At 47.6% G+C, this 27,396-nt stretch overlaps 1 protein-coding gene across 1 annotated transcript in view; it reads left to right on the plus strand.

Moving 5' to 3' along the window:
• The window catches only part of Chchd6 (coiled-coil-helix-coiled-coil-helix domain containing 6), a 225,879-nt gene extending 200,554 nt beyond the window's left edge, over positions 1 to 25,325 (plus strand). The window contains exons 7-8 of the mRNA XM_048416602.3: positions 23,734 to 23,869; positions 25,125 to 25,325. Coding sequence (XP_048272559.1) covers positions 23,734 to 23,869; positions 25,125 to 25,130 — 142 coding nt within the window. The 3' untranslated portion in view covers positions 25,131 to 25,325. The remainder of the gene's footprint in view (positions 1 to 23,733; positions 23,870 to 25,124) is intronic.
• The last annotated feature ends 2,071 nt before the right edge of the window (positions 25,326 to 27,396 follow it).

A 27,396-nucleotide genomic window follows, 5' to 3' on the forward strand; every position in this document is an offset into this window, starting at 1 on the left:
TCCAAATAGAATAGAATTCCAAAAAGCCAGTACATGCAGTAGAGACAAATCTCAGTGCCATTATCATTGGCTTTTCAGTTTGCCCCAATTGTCAGCCACATTCAGAGGGTCCAGTTTGATCCCATACTCGTTCAATCCCAGTCCAGCTGGCTTTGGTGAGCTCCCATTAGATCAGGCACACTGTCTCAGTGGGTGGACCAACCCCTCGTGGTCCTGACTTTCTTGTTCATCTTCTCCCTCCTTCTGCTCTTCAACTGGACCTTGGGAGCTCAGTCCAGTGCTCTGATGTGGGTCTCTGTCTCTATCTCCATCCATCCCCGGAAGAAGGTTCTATGGTGATATTCAAGATAGTCATCAGTCTGACTATGGGACAAGGCCACTTCAGGCCCCCTCTCCTCCACTGCCAGGGTCCTAGCTGGGGACATCCCCATGGACACCTGGAAACCCCTCTAGTGCCAAGCCTCTTGCCAACCCCAAAATGGCTCCCTTAATTAAGATATCTTCTTCCCTGCCTCCATATCCATCCTTCCTCCAATCTCAACCATCCCACTCCCCCAAGCTCTTCCCAACTCTCCGCTTCTCCACTCTCTCCCCACCCCTTCACCCCCACCCCCACCCCCATGCTCCCAACTTTTACCTGGCAATCTTGTCTGCTTCCAATTTCCAGGAGGATCTATATATGTTTTTTCTTTGGGTTCACCTTATTACTTAGCTACTCTGGGATTGCAAACCATAGGCTCAATGTCCTTTGGTTATGGCTAGAATCCACTAATGAGGTAGTACATACCATATTCATATTTTTGGGTCTGGATTATCTCAGGATAGTATTTTCAATTTCCATCCATTTGCGTACAAAATTTAAGATGTCATTGTTTTTTACCACTGAATAGTACTCTAATGTGTAGATGTGCCACACTTTCTTTATCCATTCTCCCATTGAGCAGCATCTAGGTTGTTTCCAGGTTCGAGCTATTACAAATAGTGCTGCTATGAACATAGTTGAACAAATGCCTTTGTAGTATGATTGGGCATCTCTTGGATATATTCTCAAGAGTGGTATTGCTGGATCCTGAGATAGGTTGGCTCCCAATTTTCTGAGAAACCGGCATACTGATTTCCAAAGTGGTTGCACAAGTTTGCATTCCCACCAGCAATGGATGTGTGTTCCCCTTACTCCACATCCTCTCCAGCATAGCCTATCATTGGTGTTTTTGATTTTAGCCATTCTGACAGGTATAAGATGGTATCTCAAAGCTGTTTTGATTTTCATTTCCCTGATAGCTAAGGAAGTTGAATCTGTCCTTAAGTATCTTTTGGCCATTTGAAATTCTTTTGTTGAGAATTCTCTGTTCAGTTTCGTACCCCATTTTTAATTGGGTTATTTGGAATTTAATTGTCTAGTTTCTTGAGTTCTTTATATATTTTGGAGATCAGACCTTTGTCTGATGTGGAATTGGTGAAGATATTCTTCCATTCAGTAGGTTGCCTTTTTGTCTTAATGACTGTGTCCTTTGCTTTACAGAAGCTTCTCAGTTTTAGGAGGTCCCATTTATTCATTATTGCTCTTATTGTCTGTGCTACTGGGGTTATACGTAGGAAGTCTCCTGTACCCATATATTGCAGGCTACTTCCTACTTTCTCTTCTATCAGGTTCAATGTGGTTAGATTTATATTGAGGTCTTTAAACCATTTGGACTTGAGTTTTGTGCATGGTGATAGATATGGATCTATTTTCATTCTTCTACAAGTTGACATTCAGTTATGCCAGCACCATTTGTTAAAGATGCTTTCTTTCTTCCATTGTATAATTTTAGCTTCTTTGTCAAAATCAGGTGTTCATAGGTTTGTTAATTAATATCCGGGTCTTCAATTCAATTCCATGATCAACATCTCTGTTTTTATGCCAATAACAAGCTGTTTTCATTACTGTAACTCTGTAATAGAGTTTGATGTCAGGGATGGTAATGCCTCTGGAAGTTCCTTTATTGTATAGGATTGTTTTGACTATCCTGGGTTTTTTGTTTTTCTATATAAAGTTGATTATTGTTCTCTCATGGTCTGTGAAGAATTTTGTTGGGGTTTTGATGGGGATTGCACTGAATCTATAAATTTCCTTTGATAGAATTGCCATTTTTACTTTGTTGATCCTACCAATCCAAGAACATGGGAGATCCTTCCATTTTCTGGTATCCTCTTCAATTTCTTTCTTCAAAGACTTAAAGTTCTTGTCAAATAGATCTTTCACTTCCTTGGTTAGTGTTACCCCAAGATACTTTATGCTATTTGTGGCTATTGTGAATGGTGATGTTTCTCTGATTTCCCTCTTTGTTTCTTTATCCTTTGTATAGGAGGGCTACTGATTTTTTTTTCAGTTGATCTTGTATCCTGTGACATCACTGAAGGTATTTATCAGCTGTAGGAGTTCTCTGGTAGAGTTTTTGGGGTCACTTATGTACACTATCATATCATCTGTAGCAGCATTTTCAAGACAAGTATAATCGGTTCTTTTGGGGGCTTTATATGTCATGTTCTTCCCAAGTGGGGTAGTTTCCTCCTAGTGACTTTACAGCTACAAATAGTATCTTTTTTTTTTTCCTGAGGAGGCCCAGATCCTATGGTGAAGAATGCTATGCTTTCAGATTGCCTGTGGCTTCCATTGGCTTCCTCAGTTCTCACAAAAGGTATTGCCAAGAAGGAAAGGGAATCAAGACCCAGAAGCAGCCATGCTGGGTCACTGGTTAGGCATAATCAAGGCCTATTACATAATGGAAACCAAATTTGAAGAAGGAAATGCAGTCTCAGAATTCAGTAGCTGCTGGGGATGGGGCTGGTCAGGTGACTCTTGCTGTAGAGTCACCTTCTATAAGTAGCTCTCATCTGGGCTGTGGCCTGTTTCAGCTCAGGCCAAAGGTCTTTGGACCTCATCTGGGAGACTTCAACTCCATTCCAGATTTTTCTTTACTTTGACTGGCCCTAACACAGAGATCTGCTGATGAAGCCTACTTTGGTCTATCATGTTGACCCTTAGCCTATGAGCCAGTCTCTGGTCCCAGGAAGTCTGGCATATGGAGACCTGCTTGGGGTTACAGTCCTAGTTAGATAGACTGACCATTGGACTCCTGTGCCCTCACTGTGTGGTCCTTTTGACCAAGCTAGGGGTCAGGAGCTTGGAAACTCTGACCTCACACCCTTCTGCTCTAGTTTCTAACTCAATCTGCATGATCCCAGATCATTTCAGAGCTTGCCTGCTCCCCCCCTCCTCTTCAATGTATACCTAGCCCAGAGCTCTGCGGGCTGCTGTTCTGTATTCTACTTTAAGGTGATTACCAGGAGAAATGGATCCAAACCCATGAAAACTCCTGCTTATAGACCTTGTGCTATTGCACTTGGCAAGAGGATCTGGTTCAGATCACCAGTGAAAGAAAGAATGAGCTTGACCTTGTTTCATCAAGCACTAAACATATCTACATCAGGGAGCTGCCCCTTCCCCATTGTCATGATGAGGAAATTGAGGTTTTGCTTGGCTCCCCTGTTCTGGATTGTCCAGTGGAGGAATGGGGTAGAGGCAGGATTCGAGACCTATCTTGACCATAGCCCAGGCGTGTAGATTTCATCTCATAGCTGCTAAAGGTCAGCTTGTATGGGAACCGAGATTCTGGTAATGTGTATCTTGAGAGTAGAGCCATTTTAGGGCCTTTGCTGCATCATACTGCCCTGAGAGCCTCCCTCAGTAGTCTTCATAACCCTCCACTGCTTCATAGCCTGCCTATGCATAGCTGACCATGACCTAGGTTCATATTAGGCTATGGACAATACTCTCTGAGAAATGCATGGGTGTGAGTGGGGGAACAGGGAGAAGGAATGGGAGGAGGGTAGGGAGAGGGAACTTGGATTGGTATGCAGAATGATAAAAGATAGTTTGTTTTCCTTTTTAAAGAAGAAAAATAAAATAGATGTTTAAAAAAACTAAATGATTGCCCTTGCTATTAGCTCTGCAAACAGACCCTAATTAGTGAATTGGCTAATGATGGGTGCCTCTGGGGTCTTTAGTTCTGACAGACAGTGTTGGCGGTGTTCCGGGCACTGTGTCACCGTCACAAGCATGTTGTCAGGCTCCACTGGAAGCTGAAGCTGGGAACACATGTCCTGTTGTCCCCTCCTTTTGTCTTTTACATTGTTTCCTTGGCTCAGTAAATTACCTATGGATTGGCAACATGGATTTTTAGAATAAAGGCCAGAAAAGTGGTTCTATAGATTCTCGGTAAAATAGTTTTCAAGAAACCATTCGTCTGGGAGTCACTTTGGAAACAGTGTTTGCCCTGCAGCCTTGGCCTTCCCCAGTGAGCACAGTCATCTCTCCCTACAGACCGTTCAGGATGCTCAGCCAAGTACCTTCAGCATGCTTTCCTCCTGAGTCTGGAGTTGTTAAGAAACAGAAAGATAGCATGGCAGGATGCAGAGACACGACAGGTCTGAGGTAGTCCTTCTCTGGGGTTCACGCCCTTGGAGAGTCTCTTGCCCTCCACGGAAGTGGACATCAGGCCCAACACAGTCTTACAGCTAGACACTGCAGGGATTTGCATATGAAGCCTCACAATCACTCTGGAGGTCCCAGCCTGGTGTTCCAGAGGTGAGGACAGCCCTGCAGGGTGAAACACAGTGAAGTTCTCCAGAGGTAACAGTGTAGGGTGAGGAACCACCATGACAAGAAAGTTGCTTTGCATTTGGATTTTGTTACCCTACAGATTCTTGCTACATCTGCTCAAAACCTTATGCTGCTTGGCCTAAACACCTTTTGGGCAAAGGCCCAAAAGTCTGTTCAAAACCATAAAGGGTAAAAAGGGTATTCAAAGCTTGAAGCAAGTCATAAATGTAAAATCTATGACACTTTCCATACGATAAAAATGAACAAACTGCATTTAAATGTTCAGAAGTAGCAGAAGAATTATTAAAAATTATGCAGAAGTGATTACCCAGCAGAGCAGATCTTAACATGGCTCTCAATGAATTACCAGCATGACTGTGAGCTTTGAAAGGCAGAAGCAGCATTGGTTGAAGTGCAGAGGCCAGGCTTCTGCTTCCACTTAGGGCTGATGTGACAGTAAGTGCCGAGTTCATGACCTGGAAAAGCCATAAAGGGAAAAACCTTGACTGTTCCCATGGAGTATACACACACACACACACACACACACACACACACACACACACACACACACACACATTTGATCCCTGCAGTGTGGATAATAAAGTCCTTCTCTACCCAACAGTTCATGCCTTTAGACATCCACCTGGTGTTTGGGTCTCATACTCTGGACCAGACTGCTCTCTCTGGGAATAGAGTATCGCCATACCCTGCAGCCACTCCAGACTACATTCACACCCCTTTCCTATCCTGGGCCAAGGCACATGTTTTCTCTGAATCTGTTTTCTCACCCGTGTAAGGGACAGTATTGCTGTTCTTATGGTTGGGTGGGAAGATAGTGAGAAGCTGCTGTTAGAACTTGGATGGAGAATGTCCTCCATAGGCTCATGTCTTGAAGGCCTTTTTTCTATCTGATGCTACTGGGAGAAGGCAGAACCTTTAGAAGGTGGAGCAGCGAGGAAGGAAGTCAGGTTTCTAAGGGCATGCCTTAATATGGACATCCCAGCCTCCTGTCTCTGCTTCCCAGCCACCATGAAGCAAGCCCTTTCGATCACCAACTTTTGCTATGGTTTCCTGTGCAGCCACAGGCCCAAAACAACAGGGTTGGGCAGCCATGGACTGAAACAAACCAAAATAAACATTTTATCTTTTCAAGTTGTTTGTCTCACAAATTTTGTCACAGTGATAAAATGTCAAACTGACATAGTCATGTTTGCAGAGTACTCAGTTCAGAAGTGTCATTCCTGAACTGTGTAGATACTGCTAGGCTCACCATGTGCAGCTACTAACATATGACTCATCCCCTTTGAGATGCTCTCCAAGTGCCAAGTTCATATGGATTTCAACCATTCAACAAAATTCTATAATATCTTATAATTCTTTCCTGTACTTACATTTTGGAATAACACTTTGTTAGATCTTATTAAGTGAAATGCATTATTGAAATTAATTTCACCTGTTTCACTTTTGCCAAGTAACTATTAGAAAACTTTAAATGTACATGTATCTTGCCTTCCATTTGCACTGGGGAGCACTGCAGCCTTCCCTCTACCTGCATACTTCCTCCTTTATCATGCCTACCACCATGTTTGCAGCTCCACCCAGGAGATGCTTGTGTCCCCAGTGGAGAGAATTGCATTGGCTCCTGCAGATGACAACTTGGAGAACAGCACTCACTGTCCTTCTAAACAGCCTTTTGTTGTTGTTGTTTCTGCCTCGAGCATAGGGAAACCTACACTAAAACTTAGTATTGTTGCCAAGGTCAGAAACCATAAGTAGGCAAGTGGGAACCCACACCCAAGTTACTCCCTGAGGGTACTGTTACTTCTACCGTTCTGTATGACCACTGGTTTTCTTGGTTGACATATAGCAGGAACTAAACTGACTTTAAATTTAAACACAGTCTCCACACTGAATCCAAGAAGATGAGCTGAGGACCAGAGAAGAGTAGCCTGGGCAGAAACTGTGGGCAGAGGTTCAAACAGGAGATGGTAGGCAGTTGTTAGAAGCCAAGCCTGCTTTAGAGGAGGCTGACGGAAGATGCTGCTGCAGAGTTCTGATGGTGGGCATTACCAGGCTTTGGGATCTAGAAGGGTTGGGTGATTGCCTCTGTTCTTTGACCTCAGGGTCTTCTGGACAGATGTAGCCTGTGTTGGTTATTTACCTGCCTATAGGTGCCCCTATTCCATCTTCCTCTCATGTTTACAGGTTCACCCTTCCACACCTGCCCCAGGAGCTCGAAGTCACTGCACAGATCATTGTGTGAGGAGCTCTCGGTCCCAGTTGGTCACAGAGTATCCTGCTGTTGCTGTGTGCTTTGCATTCTCAGGCTGGTGACAGCAGGCTCATGTTGGTGAGAATTCAGGAAGATTATAAGCCTTATAGCATGAGAGAGTAGAAGGCTTGGGTAGGGATAGCATATAATGTAGGGCTCTTTAGTTTACAGTAGGAGACTTGCCCAGACCTAGGCAAGAATTCCACAGGCTGAATCCTAGAGTATCTTTTCCTCATCCATGTGACAGAAAATGGGGCTTTCCAGTTGACACAAAAGACAAGCTGCAAATCATCTAACTGTGCAGGTGCTGGAAGCAGATCATAACCTCAGGTTCTCATGAAATGGCTCTTACCCAGGTCGTTACTCTACCGTGACTTGAGGGAGGCCAGAGCAGAATCCATTTCCATTGGGGAATCTAGCCTATGGGCCTGTTAACCACATCATCCTGTCCACCTAGTACAGGCAACAGCCTAAGCACTAACCCACCACACACAAGAGCCCATCATCTCTGTCCTTCTATGTGCCCAAGGGATAAGAGAGGGGCCTGAGGACAAGTCAGTGGTCAGGGAGTTCGCATGACATGTGTACAAACACATAAGCAGCAAGCAGGATCTGGAACACTGTGTGGAATCTGTGTGTATTCATTGCTGCCAATGGTAGAATGCAGTGCTCCCATTTAGACTCTTCCAAGTTGTGTGCACGTGTGTGTGTGTGTGTGTGTGTGTGTGTGTGTGTGTGTGTTTAACATCAACCTCATTTAAAGACAACACCAAGGATTTGAAATGAATACCTGTCATAACAGGAAGAATAGCAGCTCAGTCATCAACGTGTTCCTATGCACTTCCTCCTGGAGCCACATTAGTGGGATGCTGTAAGAAGACACTGGTTAACACCAACTCATAGAGAAAGGGATTTGTTTCAGCTCATAAGTTGCAGACCATCATCTAGGGAAGCAGGAGGGAACTCAAGTCAGAAACGGAAGCAAAGACCACAGAGGCACACTACTTACTAGCTCCCAGGCTCACATTTAGCTACCTTTTTTTTTTTTTGAATAGTCCAGTCCCACCTGCCTGGGGATGGCACTGCCCATAGTGGACTGGACCTTCCTTTATCAACTATCAATCATGAAAATGCCCTCACGGATATACCCACAGACCATTCCTTTGATATAGTTCTTCAGTTGATGGTCCCTCTTCCCAGCTGTGTCAGGTTGACAAGATTAACAAGGATACACCAGTAGTAGGTACCAAGGCAGGGCCATCCTCAGACTCCTCAGGCTTCTAGACCCCACCTCAGCACTGAGCAGGGTCTGATCCCTACTGTGAAGTCTCTTCGAAGCTGTATTTGTCACCAACATGGCCAAGGAGGCCTCTGTTGTAGAGCAGCTGCCTGGGTCTACAGTCACCTTCTGGAACATCCCTCCTTTAGGTGTGTTCTTCCAAACACTGACTCCTGCACACTTCTCCCTTCAGCCTTCCTGTAGACAAAGGGGTAGGAGGACACTCATATTTATCAGACCCTTTCTGTGCTCTGGGAAAATGACATTGAATACATTATCTCCCATTTACTGCCTTATTTTATAGACAGTACGCTGAGGAGTCGCCAGAGTGAAGGCACTTGCCAAGGTCACAGAGCTGATGAGTAGCAGCCGCAGGTTTCTGTCCAAGCCAGCCAGCCTCCATCAGCTGTCGTACAGGAGGTATGGCAAGGGAACATGGCTGGCACCAGACTGACAGTGAGATTTCAAATGCCAGGAGCTTGGGTTTGGTTTTGTCTTGGGAAGCCATCAAAAGTGTCTGAGCTTTGAAGTGACAGGATCAGATGTGTGTTTTCAGGAGATAATTCTAGAAGCCCTGTGTTGTCTACTAAAGCCACATTCTCCCATCCTGTCCCTGAGCAGCTGATGATTTCTAACCCAGGTACAAGAAATTACATTTGTCCATGCACATTCTAGCCTATTGTTCAGCCTGCCTCTTTCAGTCTCTTTAACTGCCTTACTGCGTAGCCACACTCGTGTGCATGCACACACACCCCTCATATGGGTGGGGGACATAATTTGCAGAAGACTGATTGAAGCTGGCTTCCTGCAGCCACTGACTTATGACAGCTGTGGCTCGTGACTCCCACGTTACCTGGGCAGTGATGGAACCAGGTGGAGGTGCTGAGAAACAAGACCACCCCTTCACAAATACTCTGGAATTCACACCTTTTCCCAGCAACACGATTTGTTTCAAATTTCAGAGGCACTGGCAACCTTTGTTCTTTCTCATTCAACTAGTGTTTATTGAGCTCATGCCGTGGGCCAGGGCTCTTGTGCCTGGTGTTACATGGAGGTCTGTGTTCTTCTGTAGTTGCTAAAGATGAAGTATGTTTCTGTGAAACAGTGCTGGTGACCACAAACCTTTAAAATCCACTCAGGTCCCTTGCTTAACACTTGCCATCTGAAGTAGTCTTTGGTATCCACCCTCAGTCTGGTCTGCTGTTTATTGTAGCATCTTCATATTGCAAATAACACAAAATACATACTAGAAAGTACGTGTATCTCTGTATGTATGTAGCTATAGATAGACTGCATCTTTAGATTTTCAAGATGAAAACCAGTATTGCCTTTTGGTTGAATAGTTATAAAAATGGTATAAGAATATTGAATTCATATATGTAATATTATCATATAATAAAATATAGGAAAGTATTTGAAACAAAGCCCTAAATCTCCCTGTTAGTATTTTGGGACCTTTACTCAGTTCACAGAGTGCAGCCACAAACCATGCAAATGGGCTATGGGTCCCATGTACTACACATCTGTCTGTAGACTAACCTCATTCACATGTGGACGCCTTTCTAGTCAGTAGATATCTACATATGTCTTCATATTAATTACCTGCCACTCTTCCATATGCTTATTTCAGAAATTCTTGCCTATCCCATCAAGCTTACCCCATATCACAACTTTAGGTAGTTCCCAGCCCATTTCTAAGATAGCCATCACCCCAATAAGTGGACCTGTCTGACTCCCTGTACTTAAGTTCACCTAGAAAAAGTTTCAGGTCAAAATATATACCAAGAGAACCATGTACACATATATTAGTATACTTCTTTTTTATCAACTGGCCCTCCAGTAAGTAAAAGTGCCGATTTCCACTTCATATAATGATGGAAGAGGGTGTCCATTTTCCCAAGGCTTCTCAAGTGTGGTGTTGTAATAGAAACACCTTTGCCAGTTTCACAAGGGAAGAATCCTAGCTTCTACAACAGCTCATTTCTTCTGTTACCAAATGAAATTCAAGCCTTTTCTTATATTGCTGGGCATTTAGTCTTTCTGTGGCTCGTTTACAGGCAGCCTGTGCTGACATTTCCCTGTGTTCATTCTTGCAGGCTGTACCTTAGTGTCCCCACTAACCCACTGGTCCCTTTTGTCATGACTGCTGTAGTTACTGCTTTGTTTCATCATTGCCCTTTGGAGTTGATTTGCAGATAGGAACCAAATATATTTTTGTTCGTGTTTTTATTGTGATTTGTGTTACATTGCAAAGGCTTTCCTTCCTCTAGGACTGTAATCCCAGGGAATAGTACTTGTGTGATTTTTCATTTCATGTCCTTAAACTGTTACTCTAAATAGCCCGCTGGGGTCCACTTGGGAGCCAGACGTGAGCACAGATCGGCTTGTATTTTCTCTGAGTAGGAGTCCTTTGTCCGGTTGGTTCTGATCTAAGTCTCACTGACCACATGCTAAGTCCTACTCGCACACATGAAACTGCCTCTAAACTCCTTCCCAGGACCAGCCCTGCATGTTTTAAACACACTTAAAGTGTATTATAAAAATATTAAATCTCTGGTAGAATAAGCCCTTGTACCTTGATTATCTTTTTACAGCTTGTTTTTAAAGATGAATTTAAAATCATTTTGTCAAATTTCTCCAACCCCACTTCACTCCTAGCTAGAAAAAGAAATAGAAAATCTGGCAAGGTCTTTTTTTGGGAGCGCACATCCTCTTGAATACATTCCACTCTATCAAATTGCCATCCTTATTGTTTGGCTGCTTATTTTGAAAGCACTCCCAACCCATAGTACTGAGGACCACACGGAAGACTCCTGTGTCCCTTAACCAGGGTTCCTGAGTGCTTTACTTGTCGCAAGGTTGCTTCGCATTGTTTCTCTGCAGAGGAAAGACACATCTGGATCTGTCCTGATAGCCCATCACTCTTTAGCTGCATGTGCTCCTCATGTACTGCTCAAGGGGCTCTCCGTGGCTACCACACAGCCTTTTCTTTATGGAACCCCTAGCTGAATACAACCGTCACGTCATAGATCAGGCTCCACCTGCCACCCTAGCAGCTTCTCCTTCCTTTCTGATCCAGGACACTGTCCACAAACCTGTTCTGATTTGCTTCTTTATATGGGCCTTTTCCTTTATCTTTCCTGCCACTAAAGACCTTGACAGTTTTAAAGCAGGTACAGGACTCTCATCTGTAGGATGATACCCTTGCCTAGGTTTGCCCAGTGTCCCCTCACAACCACAGTTAAGCCGTAAGTCCTTGGAGACCAGTGCTATGTGCCATCAGGGTGTTGTCCCATCTACTACTGGCCATGTTGACCTCGGCCCATTCTGCTTGTGGTAAAAACCTCATGTTCCTTTTGTTATCAGCTGGTATTTTGTCAGGAAGTGCTCTGGTAAGATGTCAGTGTGCTGACATCCTTCAGACCTTCACTTAACCCTGTGTGTACTGACACACTCACTCAAATCAGCCACCATAGTGATGTCTGCTAAAGGGTGATTATTTATGTCCAGAATGTCTCCTGTGTTTCTGGAGTGCTATTCTTTCAGAGGAGAATCTCACTTCCACCTACCTCTGGTTCTGTAGTTACTTACCTAGTTCTATTTGGGAGGCCCAAAAGTCACAGTTGTTCATTGGGTTGTAATGTTTATTTCTCACTTATCTGATGTTCAGAATGGCCTGGATTTTGAATGGCTTTAAGACTGCCCCTCTGTCTTCCCCACATCTCTTCCCTCTCAGAGCACATCTCAGCTTGCTAGCATGAGGTTTCCAGGGCAGCCTTGATCTTTCTCTGTTCCAGCCTTGGTGCCTGTCATTTACAGAGTCAAGTGCCTTTGACTGGATAATAGTATTAGACACCAACATCTGGGGCTGGGTGGGCTTGGTTCTGCTCTCATTTTTCTGGGTATTATCAGTAACTGGGCTAGGAGACACAGGTATGAATATACTACATATAGATGTTCACATGTGTACACATACACACACAACTGTATCCTTCAGGATTCCCATCTCTGTCTACAGTTTTTGTTAATATTCCCAACACTTAAGAGTTCTTAGCCCTTCTCCATGGTTACACGGCCTTTCAGAAAGCAGGAGACTGGCCTTACTATCCTCTGCGTAGGATCATTCTCAGTGACCTTTTGCACTCAGCAGAAGCCCTTTCCCAAGCCCCTAGGCTGCCTTTTTGCCCACTGCCTTCATTTCCTCTCGCCCTTCTTGACAGCACACTGCTAGCATCCTCATGGTACCCTTTCTATCAGCACCCTACTTCTCCTCATGCTGACGGGTTAGATGGAAGGAAAAGGCCTTGTCTTCTGTCTCTGGACCATCCCAGAATCCTTCAAGGACTCCGACTGACAGTTTCAGGAAACAGCCAGAGCCCCACTGTAACCAGAGGTCAGTGTGTCAGGAGTCCTACTGGACCCCCATAGTGTATGGCCAGCCTTGTGACTGTATTAAGGAAGGTCAGCTCTGGTTCAAAGTCAAGATCAGACACTAGAGGATAAGACAATTGGGGATGCTTTCTGCACTAAGAAGATATGACTATAACTCCTTTTGCTCTGAGTGACACCTGAGGTTCAGGGGAAGGGAGGCTCTGGAGAGGATCCCCTTTGGCCTTTTTTGAGTCACATAGAGGAAGTGAACTGTCACCCTGCTGTTTCCACATGACGGAGCAGGCCCAGTGTCCATATGTCTTCCTGGAAAACAGCTTGATCCAGGTGTTTCCATGTAGCTCCAGTGTCTATATGTGTTCAGGTAAGGGTGACGGGAGGGGCAGGACCTACAGGTGAGATGTCAGCTGTAAACATTTCCACAATCCCTGAAGCAGTGAGTTTCACAAAAATAAACTCTGAATGGATCACAGACCTAAATGCAATGCACAGGAGAATATCTAAAGTTTATAAGTCTGACAGTGACTTCTCAGACTCAGTACCAAAGGCACAAGCCATAAGAGGATGAATTGACATTGGACTTCATTAAGATAGACAGAGGATGACTGCAGAAGGTGTGGGTACAGAATGACCACTGATCTGGTGGGGTCAAGTCTGGAGGGGACAGAGAATGAACAGAGCTCTGGGAAGAATGTTAGCAGGTAGCATGGGGACAGATCACAGGCGGCAGTATCAAGACAGGGTGTGCATGACCAGGCTGGAGGAGATAATGAAAGAATTCAAAGTATTCCCAGGGTCCAGGTCTGGAAGACTAGAGTGTTTATAGCAGTTAGGAGCCCAGATTTTTGGGGGGTGGGGTCAAGAGGCTGGTTTTGGTGCACTGCACAGCCAGGCTGCCAAAGATCAGAGATGGGGAAAGGGTCTGGCTGTGTTGAGGGTGCCTGCAGGGCAGACACAGCTTTAAACCGCCCACAAGGGGGTGTGTCTAAGCATCACAAGGCCAGTGTCTTGTGTCCTGTGAAATGACAGTGTTCTCTCAGAAGTATGGGGCACTGCAAATCCACTCTTGCATTTGGGTCGCAAACAGAGGCAGACAATGCCTGGCACCTAGGTTCGTGACTCTGGCAGTCCAGCCAGCCACACTGATTGTGTGGGTAGATATAGGTGCTTTAGGGGAAGTCCTGTCATGCAGATACTCTCTGCTGGGTAGTTTTTCTGTAAGTTTGACAGAAACTAGAGTTCTCTAACAGGAGGAAACCTCATTTGAGAAAATGCTTCCATGAGATCAGGCTCTAGGCAAGCCTGTAAGCCTTAATTAGTGATTGATGGGGAGAGCCCAGCTCATTCTGAGTGGTGCCATTCCTGGACTGGTGGTCCTGGACTCTATAAAAAAGCAGGCTGAGCCTGCTGCTGGAGGGTTGCCCATGTATGCAGGTTCACACACACACGCGCACGTGCACACACACACACACACACACACACACACACACACACACACGAGGATACAGCAGGAACTCTAGCCCTAGGAGGTTCTTCAGATCTTGGGGAGAAGCAAAGATGAATCACCTAGGGCACAGGGAATTGGGCTCAGAAAGGGTGGGAGCTAAGCAGCAGAACTCCAGAGAAGGTAGGAGAGCAAGTCTTAGGACAGACACTATCTGACTGACAGAGAAAGTGGGCAGAGCCCAGCCAGCCCATACAAAAGTGGAGCCCATGCAAGTCTCGGCCACTATAGAACCTATGCAAAGCAGAACCCCTCTGACTCTTAATTATTGATGTCTTGTCCATTTAACATATGGAATATCGGCTTTCTGCTAGGTATTCTGTACAGAACTGCAGAAATAAAGGTAATATGTTATGGTTCTTGCCTTTCAGGCATCCTTGTTTAATAGAGAGACTGCAGCATGCCTGTGTGCTGCTCAGATGAGTGGTAGGCAGTGCCTGAGAGCCTCGTCATCAGCAGCCCAGTGAGGGCCTCAGAGCAGAAGAGAGACTCAAAAATTCTTGTCTCAGTGAGAGGGTTCTAGAGAGGTCGGAGGCCAATGCAGGCTCTCGTGGGTGGGCAATAGTGAGAAAGTAGGAACTAGCCACTCACCAGGAGCTCTGTGAAAGCATGTGTGGGATACAGAAAATGTTCCAGGGAGGGAAGCATGGGAGCTGTGGTACTGACTCAGGAGAGCATGACACGTGTTAAGAGAATGACCCATAGTGCTTTCTCTTCCTACCAGTTTATTTAGCAGCTGTCACATGCAGTGCTGACAGGTGTTAGGAGTAAATGAGCAATGCCAAGAGTTTCAGAGAAGAGAGAAACAAGTGCAGCCAATGATAACTCTGCACACAGGGGGTTGCCATGGCCTGCTCCTGCTGGCATAGGGCTAAGGCTAGATGTAAGCCCACAGTAGGCCCCTCCATTGTATCTAGAGAACTCTTTCTAACACAGCCTAACCTCATAAGTTCTCTGTAGACGAGGCAGACTTGAGCATGGAGAGGGTTAGGTTTGCCTGTCTGCTGGGTGACCAGAGGCCTTGGGTGACTGGAGGCAGAGTAAACAGCCAGAGCCCCTGGGAACTGGAGCTCAGAAGGCAGCAGCAGTTCCTAAACTAAGGTTCTCAGCTCTAACAGGCAGCAGGAACCAGTGAGGAGTTCTAAGCAGGGGGCTACCTTGCACTCCAGTGATCTTCCACCCTGTTCCTGGTGGTGGGTGGAAGGCAGAAACCAGGAAGCCAGGAAGTCTTGAGAAATCTGGGGCCTGAATTCAGGTGGCCAGAATAGAGAGGTGAGAAGAAGTGTCTGTGAGATTTAGGATCCATCAGCTCTAACACAGTCCCACTCTGTACCGTTTGGGCTTCTGGGACACTTCCTTCCTATTGTCACCTGGCCCGGGACAACTTAGGATCAAGTCCTATGAAAACAGGTGCCCTCCTTCCACTACACAGACTTGTACTACATCAGAGCCTGTGCAGGTTCAACTGCTTTGACTGCTGGGGTGAGGGTGGGGTCTCTACTTCTTGCTTTAATAGCTCCCTTAGAGCTGAGGCAGGCTTGTCTGTTCACCAGGGTGCTCTACTGATCACATAGAGCCAGTGCCCACACATACACCATTCACAAGTAGGTGTGTATGCAGGTGAAAGGTATATCATATAAAGCAAGAACCGGTGCCCTGCGTCAAGAATGATGCCAGTGCTATGATGGGTTGGGGAGACAGCAGAACAAAATAGACAGCCTGGTCACGCCTCATTTGATGGTGTTACAGACCATCTCATGGGTTTTGGGTATGAAGTTTAATGTGGTTCTCAGAGGTTCACAGGACCATTAGGAGAGAAGCAAGACAGGAATCAAGGGCGATCGCATTATAGGTCAGGGGTGCTAACCCCAAAGACCTCATCCTCAAACACTGAAGCTGATATCTCTCAGGGAAGCTACCAGACATCTCAAAATTATCTGAGAAGTTCAGTCAGTCTGCATGTCTGTAAGCCAAATGTTTGGCTCCTACGAGACCCACAGAGTTGCTGGATTCTAGGCTTCAGGGTATCAGACTATGGCCCTTAAAAGTAGGATTCTCCTTGCTGCTCACGTCAGCTTCAGACTGCTAGGCCAGAGCCCTGAAGAATGAGCCTTCTCTATGCACTGGTCTAGGCCTCACAGTATTTCTCTTACTGTCAAGATACTGGGACCTGTTGGCCAGTGGCTTGACTTGGGTTAAAGTTGCCTGCTGTGTGTCTGCCCTGTCAGGTCCCATTCTATCATACAGAGGGTCTTTCTACTTAAATCAGCTCAGCTGTCTTAGACCTAGGGGTACCTCACTAGTCAATCAACACCAATGGCTTCCCTTTTTCCATAGTTCTTTCCAAGGACCATAGAGCAGCAGCATCTGTATGTTGGCCAGCCCGCAGAGCAAGACCTCCACCCCAAAACACCAAGGTTCCCTTATGCCAGGGATTCTAGTGCCCCCTACCCCCAACATCATTCCTAGCACTTGACTTCCTTCCTTAGAATAGCCTGCATACAACACCAGTCAAAGCCACTCAGCGTGACAGCCACTGTGAGCTGCTCCACAACAGTGGTGGCCACTACTGGTGTCCTGTATCAGAACCCTTAAAACCCAGTACCATATGCAACCCTAGGTTCTTGCAGCACAAGCCGGCCAAACCCACTGGTCCTTGTAGAGGACACAGCCTGAGTGATCTCCCAACAGGCTGACATACCTCCATGTGCCCTGAGAGGTACTGTCTTGGGGTCTTCGTGCAAGAGAAGGCTAATCCCAGGCTGCATCATTGAAAAGCCTGGGTGTCTCTCTAACTATGCCTCTGGGCCTCAGGCTCGTGGGTGCATGAACAGCATCCACTCTCGAAGTTTCCATAGTGCCTATCCTGGAAACAATTTTACAAAAGATACTATTTTATAAAATAGTATCTTTTTTACAAAAGATACAGCTTTAATAAAAACAGAAGGGAAAACTTACACAGAATCTCACCCTGCTGGAACACTGGATCCAAGCCAGGTGGAGAGGGAGAGAGAGCGGGCGGGGGCTTTCACCCGCCAGGTTTATAAGTAAACTTTTGCCTCAGGGCAACACGCCCCACGAACAGAATGTGATTGGCTGAACTCGCCTATCAGGACACAGGACTGAGGCTTTATCTTTACCTGTTACACTAGGCATCACTAAGCAAACACTTGAAGTTTTTAGGCCTGTACAGTGGACTTTCTCACTAAAGCACCTCAGCTTTGTGGCAGGAGGCTGAGTGGGACACAGACTCTAGCAAGAACCTTGATATGGGCATAGCTGGTTAGGCCTTGGGATCTGTAGCTCATCACTTGGACTAAAGCAGACCCCCAAAAACAGGCTTACATGGTTGGCCACAGTTCTTCAAAGCAGCAGTACAGCCTTGCTTTAGAGAGACCCCTCTAAAGGTAGTGTCAGCATGGCTGGGTTGTAGGGGCAGACCAGATGAGATGTGATGAATCAGCCAGGATAGGATAGATTTTTCCAGACGGAGATGACCAAGGCTCCAGAGAGAAGGGCTGAGAGGGAGCAGTGTTAGGAAGGGTCCTTTCTCGAGGGCCAGAAGAGGGCATCCAAATGCCCTGGAACTGGAGGTACAGGTGGTTATTAGCAGCCATGTGGGTGCTGAGAACCAAACTTGGGTCCTCTGGAAGAGCAACAGGCTCTCTATACCACTGATCCATCTCTCCAGTCCCCAATTGAGGACCCTTCCTAATTATGCCCAAGAACCTCAGACCACATCCAGAGACTGCTGTGGGGCATCTGTCACCCTCAGACATTAAAGACCACAGTGACCTGCTGTTTATCTCCCACCTCTGAGACCCTGAGAGGACCCTGCCCTTCCACATAGCTGGTGGGGGAGGGCACAAGTACACATACAGTCCTTCCCTTTGAGTGACAGGAAGCAGACCCCCTGTGTTTTCTTTTTACTCCCCATCCTTCCCCTGCTTTTCATCCCACTTAGCCCAGGGCCTCTTACCAGGCTATAGTTCTCTGAGGGATGGGCAGCTGGAGACCAGACTGACAGTGATCCCGAGTGGCATGTTGATCAATGATGGATCCCTGGGTCCCACTTACCCGGGTTGAGTGGCACGTGGTCGATAGCAGCCAGTTAACCCAGTCCCTTGCAACCTGCCTGTCTCAAAAGCGTCTGCATCCTGGCTGCAGAATGGAATACAAGCTGCCTCTGAGCAGTCAGACACGACCTGACGGAGATGAATGTCTAGTGTGTGTGGAATCTGGTTGCTGCTGCTATAATAAAAAGCCTGCTCTAAGGTCCCCCACCAATGTTTCCTTGAAATTAAATATCAGGAGGGCAGATAATAGCCAGATTCCATACCAGGCCAATATTATCAGATTGATGTCAGCAGTGATAATAGGGGAAGGATAAGTTGATGAGATTCCATTTATTAAATAAAGTGAGAGACACAAAGGACTGGGGCTGCATGTGAGCAGGTGTACAGTGTGTACCTCATGAGAGGCAGCTGGGGGAAGGAGTAGCACCCTAGATTTGCTCCAGAAACTCCTTGCCTGCCGAGGCTGCAGTGTGGGTAACAGCAGGAGAAGATGCTGTTCCCATAGTGACTCTGGATGGGAACAGGGAAGATACTGTCCTCTCTGGCCTCCTATTGACTCTCACCTTGTCATGTTTCTTGACTTACCAATTCCTTTGCTTTCTCATGTGTGGGGTCTTCCCTGCAACACCCCTTTCCATGTGGACTCAGCAAGTTTCCTGACCCATTGAGAAGCCCTACATACCTGTGATCTGAGCCTGCGTTTTGTTTTATTTCTTTCTTATACCCTGGACTGTCTCTTCTTTTGGATTGTGTGACATTTTCTAGAACTTGAGTGAAGACATTTGGCTATGGAAATGGACACACTAGACTATTCTTCCCATGCCTCTGTCTTACTGCTGCATGCCCTTGAGAAAACCAGGATTTCTGAGTCTCATCCCTGTGTAGAATGAGGTAGTAATGCCTCGCTCACATAGCTGTTGTTTATATTTTCAGGGACGTGTAATAGTTTTAGTGACATATATTGTCAGTGACACAGAAGTCTCTAGCATGTTCTCGTTAATCAGAATAGGAAAGACCTTACCTACATACACTCCCATGTGAGCTGGCTTCTCTTCCTAGGCTGTTTACCTGGATAGATACATCCTCTTTACCTTCTCCTTTTCCTAGACTGTTCCTTACCCCCAGATGTCTCTCAGGACATGGTCTACTTATGGAACAAAATGTCCTCTTTTCTTGACCATGATCATGACCACGTCAGTTTACCTAAGTGCAGAGGGTGTCTGTCCTAGTTGGGGTTACTGCTGCTGTGGTAAACACCGTGACCAAGAGCCACTTGGGGAGGAGAAAGTTTATTTTGCTTATACTTCTACATCACTATTCATCATTGAGGGAAGTCAGGGCAGAAACTCAAACAGAAAAGAAACCTTTAGGCAGGAGCTGATGCAGACACCATAGAGTGCTACTTACAGCTTGCTCCTCATGGCTTGTTCAGCCTGCTTTCTTATAGAACCCAAGACCACCAGCCCAGAGATGGCACCACAGTGAGCTGGACCCTCCCACATCCATCATTAATCAAGAAAATGTATGACAGGTTTGCCCACAAATTTAGTGAGGGCGTTTCTCAATTTCAGTCTTCTATTCAAAAAGGACTCTAGCTTATATCAATTTGACATAAAACTAGTGAGGACAGTGAGTCACAAGGTTGGGGCCAAAGATGTTGCTGAGCCTGGTGTTCATCCTGCTACATGCAGAGTAAGCGCCTGACTGCTCAGAGCTGGTGGCATTCTCCACTCCACCATGTCCACACTGCCTCCTGTGAGGCCTGCAAAGACTCTTGCATTCTCTCCGCTTTAGAGACTGAGAGTCCAGGTGCAAGCTGTGAGCAGTTCCTGGCCCTCTCATCCAGTGTGGGAGCTGCAGATACTCCTGGTAGCCCCCTGCACTCCTCGGCTGGTGAAGTGTAGTGCAGTCTCCACCTGTCCTCACACAACCGTCTCGTGTGTCTGTCACTGTCTTTCTTCTTCACACTAGGTAATCTAGTGTGAACTAGGTTACCCCTAGGTTTGACTCATTCTACTTCTCTGTTACCTCGCTTTACTAAGTGCATCCATAGCCACGCTGTGTCCAAATAAGGTCATGATCCAGGGTCCAGGAAGGAGACTCCAGGCCCTGACTTCCAGGTGTGCAGAAGGTCTTAGAGGATACTCCTTCCCAGGCTTCTCCCTGTGGGCACCAGTTTCTATCGTGGCACATATTTGGGATCCATATTGATGTGAGCTAAACAGAAATGTAGATGTGCACTACAGAAACAGAAAACCTGCCTGGCTTCTCTTGTGCTAAGGCCATGTCCACTTCTGGGTGAGGGCTGTGGCTGCTGGGGACCTGATTTTTGTGCCATTCTTGCTATAGAACTTTGCATTCGCTGAGTGTGTAGTGAGACTGTTTCCCCAGGTCAGCTGAGCAGGGCTTCCACAGCTACCTAAGCTAACACCCGTTCACAAGATTGTTCTTGTTCATTGAAGCTTTCTGTATTCACTCAGGATAAAACAGGTCACCTTGAATGGGGTGAAGCCACCCAACACCTGCTTCTGACTGGTTTGACCTGGCTAGCCCTAGTCTACTTCAGAGAAAGGTTCACTTCAGGAGTTTTGCCTCCTTCCCTCAGTGCCTTCTGTGCACAATGGGTAAAAGCTCCACTGGCATTTGCCTGCCCTTGTAAGCTCCTACTGTGCTGAAGTCCCTGTGGAGAAGCACTGTGGCCTCAGCAGTGGTAATGCTATGCAGGAGGTAGATTTCACGCAGCCCAGTTTCTCCCTGCCTAGGAACACACTGTGTGTTCTCTGAAGTTTGCTTAAGGCTCACAGGCCCTCCTATTGGCACTTGAAGTCAAGAGAGCAGCCATCAGTGAGGTGGGCAACTCTAGTGGCCATGAGAAAAAGGGCTAGTGATGAAGCCACTCCTCTGCCCACTTGAAGATCAGTCTAATCTATTGGTGGCTCTGTCATAAGAATATGGAGGGTAGGTTGAGTCAGAGTTCTGCCTCCCAGTATGCTTCAAGCTGGTCCCAGGAGCCTGCCAGGGTTTTACTTTCTCGATAAAGACAGTAAGCCTCATAGCACTTAGAACTGAGATAGCCTCTGTTGACCAGGTTCAAAGGTGACACAAGGAAGGGAGGTGTGCTTTAAGATTGAATTGTACTTGGGGTCTTAGCAGACTATGTTTAAGGAACATAAGACTTAGCAGGGAGACAGCAATCCAGGCCACCAAATATAGCTGGCAGTGGAAGGCACCACTATGCAGGATTAACTCTGCAGGGAGGACAGCTGCACTTTCCTAGGTGTGAGCCAAAGAACAGAACCAGGCAAGGAGACAATGGGATGGGATGCAAGCTGGAATCTCAGGTGCTTCAGGGGGACTCAGAGCAGTGCTCATAGAGAGCATTTGCCTGAGACAGGATACCACTGAGAACTCTGTCCTCCAAGGCCATACAACTCCAAAAGGCCCATGACTGGATGTCTTTGTACCGAAAGTACAAAGCAGTTGTTCCACAAGCACTTGGAAAGTTACAAAGGAGGTGACTGTAAGGCACCCACAGGGCCTCCACACAGCAGGTAAAAGCTGGCCAGGAGGGGGGCGGTCTCCAGAGACTCGAGAGAAAGGGACCACATCCCAAAAGCGCCTCTCCCTCATGTATTTGAGGATTTATGTCAATGCAGAGGCAACGACCCCAGGTGACCTCATTGGAGCTTGTTGGGAGGAGGCTCCCTGAGCAGCATTGAACACAACTTATGAGAATAGGAGGCTTCTGCCCTGTAAGTAGGTTTTCTCCCCTGTGCCACAGCAGCCCAACCAGCCTGCCCACTTCTGTTGCAAACCTCCTAGCTTATTCAGACCTCGGCTGAACATTTGTCTCAGCTGAACATGGGCTCTCACTCCTGCACTGGCACATATCTTACAGAGAGACCATGACCTAGCTCTGCCCAGCAGAGCTAGGTGAACCTGGAAGAGTGAGGTTTCTAGCCAGGGTCAGGCCTGATTAAATAAGGCACTGTGCCTACAGAGAGGACAGTGCATGGTGACTCTGGTTCAGGGCTGGCTCAGGAAGAAGAAAGGACCCCAGGCAGCATTATGGAGTAAATGGCAGTGCTAGAAGTGCCCATCTAGACCCCTGGCCTAGCCATGAGGCATTCAGACTTACTTCCTAAGCCCCTGATGACTCTGCTGCTGGCTCTTCTTAACTGATGACTTTGACTTGCTTGAGTTATCTTGATGACAGCACTACCCCCTCTGATGTCTACTACATGGCCAATACTAAATTCAGAGGTGCAGGGCAGAACAGCAAGCCAGCCTGGAGCACAGCTTGCAGAATAGCCATCCTTTTTTATTGCCAAGGAATGTAAGGAATGGCTCACAGCAGCTTTATAACTGTCAGGTGTCACTGCAAGTCCACCACAGCCGTTACAAACCCCGGTAAGCTTGGATGCAAACCCACTGGAAAACTGATGGGTGGATGGCGCCACCGCAATGTCAATAAATATTCTCTCCCCACACACTGGCTATGTGATGTAACTTACCCTTACCGCAGCTTTCTCATGTGGGAGAAGGAGGGAGGGAATGAATAGCATGTGCCACATAGAGTCAGGAGAGGTGGGGGGGGCTTGTTTTCACCAGTGTGCTGCTGGCGGTAGGGGCGTGAGAGTAAGTGTGCTCAGGATCCCAGTAAAGATGTTAAAGGGGGTTTATGGGAGGGGTAGGAGGATGAATGTGAGAGAATGGATGTGCAGGAGTGTGCAGATGTGTAAGGGGTGTGAGAATGAGTGCATGGGAGCGGGTGACTATGTAGGAGCATAGGAGAATGAGTGTGTAAATGAGGGACAGCCATACACGTGGGAGTGTGTGAGAGGTGCATGAGAGTATGTGTAGCCGTGTGTGTGAGAGTTGTGGGGGCACTAGGTATGTGACAGTGAGGGAGGCAGAGGGGAAGAGACGTAAATGGAATGAGTAAGGCATCTGGAAGTGGTCTGCAGCTCAGAGGTGACCACGGGGAGGCTGGGAGGCACCTGTACCAGTATAATCTGTTGCTTACTTTTTAGTCACAGAAAGACAGATATTCATCTGTTGTATATTCTAAAACTATTTTTGATAAAGTAAGAAAGAAAAGATAGTAAAGTGCCTCAAAACATTGCTACAGTTATCTCTAAGAAGTGTATTTTTGTTTTATCTTGTGGGCATCTCTGTAGGTTTCCTGCTTCACTTGCACTTGTGGTAAAATTAGAATGGGTGTTGTGAGAAAAATGGCAATTGTGTCATATGGCTATGGTGTCAGGTCACCAATACACAGAAGACACCGCTGGACAGAGCCCGACCCAGCTAGCTGGGAGGCTGTCCAGTGTTGTGTCCGCCAGCTAAGGCCCCTGCCCACCTGGCCGCTCACACATCCTGGTGGCATTGGTGACTTAAGGCAGCAGCAAGCAATCACACAGCCCTAGACCCCAGTCTGTTCAACACTGGCCACTGGCCACTGGCCACAGGACCAGACCCTGCACTTGCTTACTTGTAGAGTGAGCTGCTTATCCTAGTGCCTCCTGTACCTTCTAATGCCAACCATCTGCTCTTGTCATCCCCCAGGCCCCGCAGGGTGGAGCCTGTGTGTTCCGGCCTACAGGCCCAGATCCTCCGCTGCTACCGTGACCATCTGCATGAGGTACTTCTGTGTTCGGACCTGGTCAAGGCATACCAGCACTGTGTGAGCACTGCCCGCAAGGTGAGGTCACCACCTTGGTGTACGAGCATGGGACAATCTGTGCCTGGGCCCCATCATTTAGATGTCCCATCTGCCACCTGGCTCAGAGCCATGCCTTACTACTCTTAGGACTTCAGACATGTCCCTGGGAGCTCTGCCTCTACCTGACTGAGCTTAGGAAGTCTGTCTGTTTTTCCGGAGCTGGGGACAAACTTCTCACCTGTCAGCATGGGGCCTGAGAGAAGGGCTACCCTGCTATACCTCTAGCTTTCCTCAGCAGCATCTCTAAGCCCTGCTCCATCCACTCTGTGTCAGTGGCCACTTTCAGTCCCTGTGCCTCCTTAGTATATCCCACCCTGTATCTTCTCATTGCACTGAGTAAAACATGGAAAATGTGATGATGGTGGTAGACAGATTGCAGGAAGCTTCCATGTACCTCCATCACTACACGTGCCTAAAAGAGGATTGGGACCTTCTAGGCTCAACCTCTCCTTCCTGGCCCTACACTTAATGTGCCTGGAAAGCAAATCCTCTGTGAGCTCCTGGATACATCAGAGGCCAGCTCGGTCCCCGAACCCCCTCTAAAACATGGCACAGTGTATAGGCCTTGGCACCAGGCTTACAGGGCTCCCTGTCACTAAGGCACACTAACTGGAAAAACTCAGTGTGCTCTGAACATGGTCCCTGGCTAAGGTGAGATAGGAGTGAAGGACCCTCAGAAAAGATTAGTTTCCAAAAGCACTTAGATGACTGAGGCATTTCTGGGACAGCTCAGGATACCTGAGGGCCATCCCCCAGGTACAAAGCTGTCTGCCTGCCTGTAGGTATGCAGAGCTCCCCATAGCATGGACCTGATTACACAGACACTCTCCCAGTAGCTCTCTTAGACAACCCCTAGTTATTAAACTGCAGAACAGGGAGGTCCTTGCTTATGCAGAGCAGAAGTGGGTGAGGCTGCCCTATACCAGGGTGGGAGCCAGGCATGCCACCATGAGAATGGAGATGGGAACTGGGCCTCGGAGATAAAAAGGTGGTGCTGACTATTGTTGCTGCAGAATGTGTTAAGTAAAGGTCCTTTGTTCTCCTGCGCAACGAGGAGAGACCCAGTCCAGGTCCCAGGCCATCTCCTAGTAGCCAGTCATGCTCCTGGGGAATCACTGTCCCATGAAGTCTGCAGCAGCCTGGAAAGCATGAACTGAGGCCTCTTGCAGCCCTTACCTGGGCCATCTTTGGGGCAGAAGAGGGCTCAGCTGAACTCTGGCTATTCTCTTTGAAGGGCTAAGGAGCAGCATCTTTCCTGGAGCCTTGAAGAAGGGACCCATCATAGGACCACAGACCCCAAGCCGTGGTCCCTGTACCCTGCAGTTCCCAGCTGGGCAGCCATATGCCTCTGAGCATGGGGCCACCATGCTTGAGAAACAGTATGTGCTACTGACCGAAAACAAATAAAGCAGATGTCTTTGTTTGCAGTCATTCACTCACTGGCACCCAGTCACTTCTGTTAACTCTGTGTCCAGCCTTCTGTTGGTCACCAGTGACACAGAGCCTCACAGGACAGACTGCTTCTCTAGGGGAGTACTAGGCCTGGAAGGGGGACAATATGAAAATGCGTAACTCTGTGACTACACAAAAGCCACCACAGAACAGGTATGAGAAGAAATAAAGGAATTTTTTTTTTTCTTGGGATGGTGCCAGCTTCCAGAAGACCTTCTGTTTGCTCTCAGGAAGTTTGGTGGATAATTGCAGGACAGAATAGAGCTGGAAAGGGTAGGCTCCAGGTGGGGAGGGGCAAGGTGGTCTTTAGCTGAGGGAGCAATGGGCATGAGAGGAAAGGAAGTTGGGGGAGGGGCAGCAGGGCTGGGGAAGCCAGGCCTTGGGTGGGGGGGCATTGCTGTTCAAGTGCCTAGAGCTGTGTCTTTCTGCTCCCACAGAAAAAGGCAGAGAGCACTGTGGTACGCTCAGCCCAGGATGGTGAGGCTGCCTGCTCTGATGGATCAGAGCAGGTCTGAATATGAGATAGTAAGAAAGGATGGTTTCCAGTCTCTGACATGGTGTGGGTGGCACCACTGTGGTACAAATGTGAGGACTGAGATGGACGGGTCTAAATACTGGCCTTCCAGCTCTTAGCCTTCCCCTTGAATGCACATCAAGCACCAGGACCGCACTGTGGTCTGCAGCACGTCAGGGCAGGGGTTAGGGCGAGCTTGGGGTTCTCTGGTCTCTTTGTTGGTGACCTTGTGTTTCCTGTTCTGGTTTGCTCAGGAAGGCCCTGAGCCATCTGGAGCTGAATGCCCAGACTCAGACATTGCAGCACAGACATCTCTGCTCTTCCCTGTACATAGGAAAGCTAAAGGGTGCCCTGACCTGAGCCCTGCAGGGAAGGAAGAACCTGCTGGTATGGGAGGGGTCACAGGTCACATGACTTGTTGACCTTAAGTGACACCAGAGCTGCCCTCCATCTAGGAACAATGAGCCTTTCTGAGCCTCCCCCAGAGACCTGGCTACTAGATGTTGGCTGTCTTGGAAATCCCACAGCAGTAACTTGCAGACTTCCCTCCTACTCTGCAAGCTCAGTTGGGCTCCAGGGCTGGGCAGCAGACATTGCCAGGTGTGTGCGCACCTGGGAACTAGACTGTACAAGCCTGTGCCAGCTCAGTCTGCTGGGAAACAGACCACCCCCAGATCTGGCATAAATGGTACCATCATATGTGGCTTCCAGCACTGCTGAGCCAAAGCTTCTATCCTGGTCCCTTTCAGCTTCTGCTCACAGGTCTGTAGACACTGATAGGTCAGCAGACCGCCAGTGACCCCTAGGAGCTCCTTCTTCCTGCCCTGCCCAGCACCTGCCAGGCCACACAGCTTCCTCCAAGTGTCCCTCTGCCGGCTCAAGCCAGCTGAGCTCCAGGAGCTCCAGCAAATGCACACATTCTCATCCCTGGCCTACAGCCTGTAGTCCAGGTGCCCTGGTAGCACTGCTGGCTGCCTTGGCCTCAGAGCTCTCGAGAACCACATTCTTCTCTGGGAATGGCAACCCTGACTATCCTCAACTGGGGCCTGTCTACGGAGACCCTGGAGATAAAAGGCAGGAGCAGCTTGACAAGACACCCACCGACCATAGTCAGGCTTTCCCAGACTACAAAGCCTCGAGGGTCTTGGGACCAAACAACAGAGCTCAGTAGCTGACTTGGGACAGCCTAGGGGACTCCACTCTCCAGCAAAGGTCAGGGCAGTGTAGGAGTGCAAGGCCCCAGAGCTATGTAGTGTTCTGCAGGGTGCCTGACCCTCCTGTGCCCTATACCCAGAGTCTCAGCCTAGCTGCCTGGTCACTCTGCCTTTCCTCTCCCTCAGTGCCAGCCACGGAATCACAGCAGATAGGAAGGTCTTAATTGGCTCTCACTTGTCATTCTAAAGCTGGGAGATGCCTCATTCTATGAAATGATGAGTGTCCAGGAGCCAAACAAAGGAAGCTGACTTCGTGGAAAGTGCTGGGGAAAGCAGAAACGCAATGCAGGAGATTAGCCATTTCAGTTATTCCCTATAGAGAAAGC

This window comes from Myodes glareolus, chromosome 6 (assembly GCF_982192425.1).
Source record: "Myodes glareolus chromosome 6, mMyoGla1.1, whole genome shotgun sequence".
Classification (NCBI taxonomy): domain Eukaryota; kingdom Metazoa; phylum Chordata; class Mammalia; order Rodentia; family Cricetidae; genus Myodes; species Myodes glareolus.